Below are 9044 nucleotides of genomic sequence, written 5' to 3' on the forward strand. Positions count from 1 at the left end.
TTCTCCAGCCCACCTGCTCTGGATTGGACAGATTCCCCCTGCGCCGGCAGGGGGCGATCTGGAGCAACCATGGGGTTTTCTTGGAAATCTGTTGAGGTGTATTGAATAGCAAGACCTGTCCAAAGTCAAAAGAATCCCCCCCCTCTCCCCCCCCCACCCCTCCACACACAATAGGCCTCTCAACTGGGAGGTCACAGGAGGATTTTGGCTGGAACAGGTTAACCCAGAAGAAGGCAATCAGTTAGAGAGACAAGCAAAACACAAACTCAAATGACCAAGGGGCAATTCCTGCCTCTGAGAACTTCCCAGCCAGGACAAGGGATCTGTGGGAGTGGGGGCGGCTTCCTCTCTGATTCTAAGGTTGAGGGAGACCTGACTGGATGGTTAGGCTTATTTCTTGTGCCAGAGGAAGACTGAGTTTTCATGATGCCCAGCTGCCCTGGGTGATTGGTAGGGTCCCAGAGAGCTTGGTGAATAACACAAATTAGCCACGGGAATTTAGCAGTCAAATCGGAGTTGAGTGAAAGGGCTGGGAATGACTCTTTCTAACTGAAGCCTGTTGGAGAACCAGGAAAACAACTCCCTAAAAGGAGAAGGTGGCGCGGAGAGCGGCGGAGGGTCCTTCCCTTGTAGGAACACATGAAAGATTCTGGAAGCAAGCACACAATTTTTTTTTTTTCCATTCACACACCCTTCTGTGCTGGGGGGATGCAGGCGGAGCCTCTGCCTCTACGCAAAACGGACAGACCGGCTGCTCCCGCAGCTGAAGCTGGAGGCGCGGGGCTGACAGGGGACGCAGGAGTCGGGCGCCAGCACTGTGATGCTGCCCCCGGTGGCCACGGGGCCCGAGGCGATCTGGCGGCCTGCGGTGGTGCTATACGTGAGGCCCCCACAGGTGACTCCACCGCGGGAGCTGCTGACACCTGTGGGAAGAGAGGGGACAGGGAGGGCTGAATGGACCGCAGTGATGTCACCAACCCCAGGACAGGCCCCAAAGGGCTTCTGCATGCATGAGCTTCCTCCTCCCCGATGAGTTTAGTGGTTCATAACTCAGACCCTGTTCTCAGCACCTCAGCCTTCTCGGGCACCCAGGCGAGAAGGAAGCAGTACCCCCAGACCCAGTGGCAAAGCTGAAGTGAAGTCGCTCAGTTGTGTCCGACTCTTTGCGACCCCATGGGCTCTAGCCTGCCAGGCTCCTCTGTCCATGGGATTTTCCAGGCAAGGGGTACTGGAATGGGTTGTCATTTCCTTCTTCAGGGGCTCTTCCCAACCCAGGGATTGAACCCAGGTCTCCCGCATTGGAGGCAGACGCTTTGCCATCTGAGCCACCAGGGCAGCCCAGGGGCAAAGAGGCTGCACTCTTATTTCCCGGGGAATGCAGTTCACACATTCACCAGTGGAGGGCGCCCAAAGATGCCTTTGCTTAGTGCCTCCAGGGAGAAGGTAGGGGGTGGTGGCGGGGCGTAGCGGGGGAGGGAGCAGAGGGCATGAAAGGCCCCCTCCCAGGTCTGGAACTGTCCAGGTCCTGTAGGTTAGGCTGTCCAGCTCAAATCTGCCCATCAATAAAGCCAGTTTTCTAGGGGGGTTTCAAGCAGGTACTTACAGACATTCACAGAGCCCACTCCTTCGCACAGCCTACAGGAAAGAAAAGTCTAATTAATTCCAAGCACTGAGCTGGATTCCTTGAGGCAGCTTCCTTGAAGCTTAGGCACAGAGAGGGCCCTGCTGTGTATAGATCCAATTCCCCAGAGGCAGGAAGTGCTCCCTCGAGTTTGCCTTAAATGCTCACGCTCCTTTAACTATTGACTGACCACAGAGACAAGGCCTTCTGCTTTTCAGCAGAAGTGAGTGAAGCTATGAAATCCACGTGCTGCTTCCAATCGGAATGACTTGGCCCACCCTGGATAGTGCTGATCAGGCTTACAGAAAGCATGTGAAAGGGCCTAGTACCAATGAAGAGCTACAGCATAGACTGCATCGACCTTATAATGTACCCGCTTCCAGGGCAGGCCAAGCGGCAGCCTCCTGTAGGAAGCTACTGGAAGAGAGTGGATTTCAGAGCCACAAGTCTTGAATGAGGGTCCTGGCTCTTCTGCTTATTAACTGTGTAGCCCCGAGAAGGTCACTGAACGCTGGGCCTTATTTTCTTATCTTTGGATGGGAAAAACGATACCTGGTTTGTGAGGATTAAAATGAGCACGGAGCACAGGCCTAATAAAGTGTTCATAAATTATTATTACTATTGAAGCCTGAGCTGTACTAGCAGTGGGCAAAGATGCAGTTCCCACTTGGGTTCAGGGAAGTTCACCCCCAGAGGACCAGGGCCGCCTCCTTCTAGACTCCCAAGGTTTCCTCAGCCTCACCTCTGCTCCTCGCCCTCCAGCAGGCGCCTGTAGGTGGCGATCTCGATGTCCAGGCCCAACTTGGAGTTCATCACCTCCTGGTACTCCTTGAGCAGGCAGGCCATGTCCTGCTTGGCCTTCTGCAGGGCCTCCTCCAGCCCGGCCAGCTTGCAGCGGGCATCGTTAAGGGCCGCCTCGCCCTGCTGCTCAGCCTCAGCCACTGCGGCCTCCAGCTTGGTCCGCTGTGGGGAAGGAGATGTGAGGATGGGGAGGTGCAGCTAGGCTCATCTGAGCCAAGGGAGCTGGGGCAAGGATCCCAGAGAAAAGTTAGGTTAACCTCCTATGAGCAGGTAGTTAATGGGACTATGAACACAAAGGAGGTGATGGACACTTTTCATCATTTCTTCTTGATGGTGCTGCAGGGTGGCCAGAAGGGGGACATCAGTGATCTGGCTCATCTCAGCTCCTCTGCTATGTGAAGTGCCAGGGCCCCAGCCCCCTCTCTGGGCCCCTGCTTCCTCACAGGCACACTCTGAGGCTTGATTAGGGCTAGACCTTTGCACTTTTGCAGGCAAAGGGCCTGGTGCTACAGTTTTCCTGTGTTGGGTATTCAAGCCCTCCCAGAACCCATACCTGGCACTTGGCATTTTCAATCTCAGCTGTCAGCCTCTGGATAATGCGGTTCAGCTCGTTGATCTCCTCCTTGGTGCGGCGTAGGGTCTCCCCATGCCGGATCACCGTGGCCTTCATCTCCTCACACTGGGAGGAAGCAGAGAGGCTCCTGAGGCTCAGGATGGGACAGCTCATCCACTCAGGACAACTTGGATAATTGTGCAGGTCGCACAGTGTTCAGCCTGTGCAACTATACATGGCCCCCTTGCTCTGACACCCAAATTGAGATCTGTATCTTTCTCGCCATCCCTGAAGATCAAAGTCCCCAGGCAGAAGAAGCCCTTTCTAATCCACACTTCATATCTTTTCCAGTGCCATGTCTAGGAGGCAAGTGTTTTGGACCACTCACCTTGTTGCGGTACCAGGACTCAGCCTCAGCCCGGCTGCGACTGGCAATGTCATCGTACTGAGCCTTGATCTCGGCGACAACACAGTCCATGTTCAGGTCTCGGCTGTTGTCCATCTTCACGATGACCGAGGTGTCTGAGATGTGGGCATTGAGGATCTGGATCTCCTGGGGGGGGGCCGGCAAAAGCCAATGCATTTGGTTCTGGTGTCTGGTCTGGGTCACATGCTCTACCCCTGGGGGCTGTCCACTCCCTGGGGGACCCACTGGTCATGCATGATTCATGACTCCTACTCGCCTTCATTCACACACAGGTACATCATCAGTGAAGCTGGAAGGGGCTCTAGAGGTCAGCTGGGGACAGACTTAATAAATGGGGAAACTGAATCCCAGTGTATGAAAAAGGCCTGACTCAACATCATTCAGCAGGGAAGCTGGGGTATGAATGCCAGGACTAGTGATCTGTCCAGGAATTAAGACCCCTCTCTCACTGGAAGCCAACCCTACCCACCCCCTGCACTCTCCTCCCCACGTATACACTTTCATATCCATGTAGAGACCTACACTCACTCAGACCAGCCACAGGCACACACACGGCAACACCCAGAGACCACAAGCACAGAGAAGCCCAAGCACGCACGTGCTCCACAGTCCTTGGTGCTCACGTGCACGTGTCTGTGACAGCCTCACAGTACGCCCACTTGCATGTGTGTGCGTGTTCCTTACATGCTGTCATCCCTCAGGGGGTGAATGTGCACACAGTCTCCGCTCTGGGTCCCCTCACCTTCCCTCCCCTCTTCCAGGCTGGTTGGCAGGGGCCCCCTCACCTCGTCATAGAGGCGCTTCAGGAAATTAGACTCCTCCACCAGGGCCTCCACATTGGCCTCCAGGTCTGACTTTCGCAGGTAGGCACAGTCCACATCCTGGTGGTGGGGTGGAGAGGAGGGGGCGAGCGTGTGGGAGGAGGCCCCGGGAAGGTGCTCTGGGTGGGTGTGGCTACCCGTCCCACCGGAGTTTGTGCACACAGAGGTGCCGCTCCCTCCCTCCCGGAGCCCAGCCCCTTTACCTTCTTTAGAACCACGAACTCATTCTCCGCTGTGGCCCTCAAAGCCACCTCCTCTTCATACCTGCGTGTGAGAGAGGCAGAGGCTGGAGCTGAGGAGTCAGGGTTTGGCAGCCATCCTGGGCAAGCTCTTCTGGGAGTCAAATGGGGTGAACTCTGCAAATGTCATCCCGTTCTCTCCCCATTCTATTTGTGCATTGTTTGTGGGCTAGCCCTGTCCCAGCCTGGCTCATTCCACCTGAGTCCTGCTGCCTCTGGGATGAGATCAGAGAATGCACATTCCATGCCCAAGTCTACAATCATCTTTCCATCCATCCTAGATCCAAAGAGAGCTGGTGCCACGGGCAGAGAGGATGTGGAGCCTGGGTCAGGAAGGGGAGCAGGAGGAGCAAGAAAGCCATGGAACCCCATTGGGCTTCCTTACTCCCCTGAAACCATCTCTAAGACCCATGGGCCTCCAAGGAGTTGAGGTGGAGCCAAAGAATCTGAAGAAACCTAGGCTCCTACTGCCCATCCTCTTGGATAGCGGGCAGTCCCTCTTGGCAGACAGGCAGGAACCTTAATGAAGCTGCTTCTAAAGGGTTGTGGGCAGAGCCTTCCCCCTTAACCCTGTTACCCCAGGTGGTGCCACACTCACTTCTTCTTGTAGCCCTCCAGCACCTCCTGCACGTGGTTGAGCTCTGAGGCCAGCCTCCCGCCGTCGGCCTCCACATGCTCAGCCTCCCGCCTCAGCGTCTCGATGTAGCCATTGAACAGGGGCTCCAGGTTGCTCTCGCAGCAGCGCTGGTTCTGGTAGAACTGCCACTTGGTCTCCAGCAGCTTGTTCTGCTGCTCCAGGAAGCGCACCTGCCGCCCAGAGTGGGAGAAAGAGACTCAGGAGGAGCCCCGGGAGGTGTCTGGTTCCCCAGAGTTCTCTCTTCCCCTGCCCTGGTGCCCACTGAACAGCCGGGGCCAGGCGGGGGTTGAGCCCTGGAATCTCTGCGACTCAGGGGGCCTTGCTCCCAGCCCCCCAGGGAGGCACTGTGGGTGGGAGTGACCCAGGCTTGAGGCCAAAGATCAGATTCACATCCCGGGTCTGCCACTGTAGTGGCAGCTGCCTCACCTCTGGGTGCTTGGTTTTCTCATTCCAAAACAGAGGTGATAATAGAACCTTCCTTAAAGTTGTAAAGATTGAACAAGTTGCTACATGTAAAGTGTTTAGAAGAGTTTCTGACACACAGGAAGTGCTCAACCAATTTAACTATGACTTTAACTACAAGTTCTTCATTTATTCATGTAAGCAACAAACATTTATTGAATACTTACTGTGTGGTCCCAGGGCTTGTGCTAATACACACACACACACACACACACACACACACACACATACACACACATCTTTATCTATGACTGCACCTACCAATCAATTTTATTCAATTCTCACAACCCTATGGGGGGAGATCTTATTTCCCCTATAGTACAGGAGGGGAAAAGGAGACCCCAAGGTATGAAATGACTAACTTATCATCTCATAATTAGTCAGGAGTCAGGATCCTATGTTCCTTGAGCCTCCTTCACCTGCCTGTCACCATGATTTATCTAGTTCAGTTCAGTTGCTCAGTCATGAGAACCCTATGAACAGTCTGTCTAAGCAGCTCCCTAAGCGCTCAGCTTCAATTTGTTATTAAAAAAATTAGAGATGGTAATATCTACTCCAGTGAGTCATTTCAAGGATTAACTGAGATCACTAAAGAAAGTGATAATAAGAAGGTCCCCCTTACTGTCCCTTCACCCCGGGTCCCAGACCTGAGTTTGGTCCTATCTCCTCTGCTGGACTAAGGCCCCATGGACAGAGCCCACACGAAGGGAGGTGCAGCGGTGACCTTTCTGGGAGGCAGCCAGAGGGCAGCTGGGGATTTCTCACCCTCTGCACCGGTGGGTCTCTTCTCGCCAGTCTAGTGGCCTCCCCTCCTCCATTCCCAGCTCTGTACCCATGAAGCAGCCTGGCAAGCCTGGTTGGTTGCCTATCACATCTCCTCGCCCACTACTGTCCTTGGAAGAATGCTAACAGCTAACATTTATCACTTTCTATGTGCCGGCACTGATTGCACAGGAGCCCAGTTAATCTTCAAAGCAAACATATGAAGCCGGTTCTATCAAGGGCACAAGCAACAGGCCTGAAGATTTGCGCTGTGAGCAGAGGCGGGGATGTGGGGAGGCGGCAGAGCTCTGAGCAGAGCTCCAACTGCTTCCCAAGCTGCCCCACCACAGGCCTTCTTTTCTCCCCACTGCCCCTCTGCTCGTCCAGCACCCAGTGCCCAATGTTTCCGGCAGCTCGGATATTCCCATGTTGTCTTGTCTCCGGAAGCGCAAACCCTTTACAGCACAGACTCAATTTCTGGACCATGCTGGGCTGCGGGTATAGACACACTTTGCTGGAATTACACGAGAAAAATAAATCCTTCTGTGAAGATCGGCCTGCATTTCCCTCCGGTGGCTGGAAGCCATACTCTGGCTCCCCTGAAGACTGGGACCTTCCCGAGGGGAAGGCAGGGCCGGGGCCATCTCTGGACCATCCCAGGCCTCACTGACCTTGTCGATGAAGGCCGCGAACCTGCTGTTGAGGTTCTTGATCTGCTCCTTCTCCTCGTGCTTCACGCATTGCGCATTGGGGTCGATCTCCAGGTTGAGGGGAGTGAGGAGGCTCTCATTGACTGACACGGTGGTGATGCAGGGAGGGCTGAGGCCGCCCACGCCGCCGGAGCGGTACCCGAAGCTGCGGCTGCAGGAGCCAGCACGGAAGCCGCCCACCGCTATGCGGGGCCCACAGGAGCCCAGGGCCGAGACGCTGCGGCTGCCGAAGCCTGTCAGTCCCCGGTAGCAGGACACGCCTCGGTAAGGGGCGGCGGTGATGCAGCAGCGGCTGCCCGTTTTGGGGGCCACAGCCGAGCAGGAGCTGAAGGTCCTAGTGACCGAATATCCTGGACTGATCCTGTAGGAACGGCACGACATGGTGTGGGTCTGAGTGGATGGAGCTTTGAACAAGGGAGTGTTGAGAGCGGCGGGTGCGCTCCTAGGATGCTTCTGGACCCTCTGATCCTCCTCCGTCCTTTTATTGGTGGAGAGAGCTGGGGTTGGCTACATGAAAGAAGTGAAAAGTCATTTTATGTTGTTTATTGGCTTGGGGAGTTTGCCAACAACTCTCCAAGGACTCGTCTTAAAGGTGAGCTCAGCAGTGACTCCCGGCCTCCGTAAAAGTATTGAAGATGTTATTAGGGACACTGTGCGTTTGCACTTTTCATCTTCAAAGCTCGTTTACATACATTAGGGTAATTAATTTTCCCGCAGTCTCCTTGTGAGATGGCCTCAACCCACACCTGGAGACGGGTTTGAACACAACATTCTTGAGTGGCTGAGTGTGGGGTAGGGACTGGGGCCACCATCTCCAGGAAGAAGTTCTAGGGCCCCAGGTTGGGGGAGACCACCAGAGATCATCACCTCTGTCCTCGGGGCTCCATACAGGATACATTCTCAGGTATATCGTTGTATTTCAGGGGCAGATAGATCAAGAGAGCCCAAATCCACTCAAGCAGCATGGCTTGGAGGTGGTTCAGGTCCAGAGAGGCTGTTTTGATCATGCTTCCTGCAGGGCAGAGGGTTGAGCCCATGGTCTCCTAGAACCTTCTGGATTCCAGCTTGAAAGGTTCTGTTCCAGGGCCTTCATTTCTCACCCACAAAACTACAAACCACTTAACTCTCAGTGGCTACAATAATGGCCTCTTGTGGATAATGGGGAGACTCCCTTTAGATACTTTCTCCCACTTGACTGAAAGGATGGGAGAACCCAGTTCCGGGAAAGCCTTGATGCTTCGAGCTTGCTCTGGACACTATCTCTTGGCTATTTAAGAAGAAACAAATCCTGTGAGTCCCAGTTCCTTCCAAGACCACCAGCCAGGGGAGGGGCTCACCCTGTTTGCCAGCCCTGGAATTGTCTCTCCTGGAAGAACATTCAGAGACTGCTCTGCGCAGAGACGGGGGAGGAAGGTGGCTTTTCTTATTCGAGGACACTGTGATTTCTGGCTCCCACGGGTTCTGAACTCTTGGTTCTTTGCAAGGTCCCCACTTTCCTATGTGTCCTGGGGCCACTTATTAACATAATGATGGCTATTCTTTAACGTTCATTGAGTACAGACCTGGGGATGTCGTCTGTACCCCCAGGCAGGCTCGCCAGGCCCCTGAGGGGTTAGGAACTTCAGGAAGAAGGGCGGAGGAGCTTCCTTTGAGGGTGGCAACTCCTCCAGGGAGCCTGCCAGGACCGAGTGCTGTCCCGTGCGGCCGTTCCTGGGCCCTCCGTGGACGCCCCATGTTCTATCCGGGGTCTGCCCTTGTCTTCACAGCCAGACCCACTGCAGGTCTTTGCCCAGCACCAGGCTAGCTGGTTTCTATCTCCACATCCCACACCTGTCCTTCTGAGTAGGGCAGAGGCCTTGGGGAAGCCAGGAGCAGGTGGCCTCAGCTGGCACCAAATAATCTTCAGATCATAGTCACCCATGGTGAAGCAGCAGCTATTTAGCAACCTGGGCAAGGGAGTCCAAATCGGAAGACCTGGTTTAAGTGCCAGCTTGGGCACTTCCTAGCTGTG

The 9044-nt window shown here is 54.7% G+C and overlaps 1 protein-coding gene across 1 annotated transcript; it reads right to left on the reverse strand.

Moving 5' to 3' along the window:
• Window positions 1-729: 729 nt before the first annotated feature.
• On the reverse strand, window positions 730-7414 carry LOC129641721 (keratin, type II microfibrillar, component 5). The gene is made up of 9 exons (XM_055566354.1): window positions 6995-7414; window positions 5061-5269; window positions 4427-4487; window positions 4188-4283; window positions 3364-3528; window positions 2976-3101; window positions 2364-2584; window positions 1604-1635; window positions 730-923 (listed from the first exon to the last, which is right to left on the reverse strand). The coding sequence occupies exons 1-9, from the start codon at window positions 7412-7414 to the stop codon at window positions 730-732; spliced, it is 1524 nt and encodes a 507-aa protein (XP_055422329.1).
• Between the last annotated feature and the right edge of the window lie 1630 nt (window positions 7415-9044).

This window comes from Bubalus kerabau, chromosome 1 (assembly GCF_029407905.1).
Source record: "Bubalus kerabau isolate K-KA32 ecotype Philippines breed swamp buffalo chromosome 1, PCC_UOA_SB_1v2, whole genome shotgun sequence".
NCBI classification, from domain to species: Eukaryota; Metazoa; Chordata; class Mammalia; order Artiodactyla; family Bovidae; genus Bubalus; species Bubalus kerabau.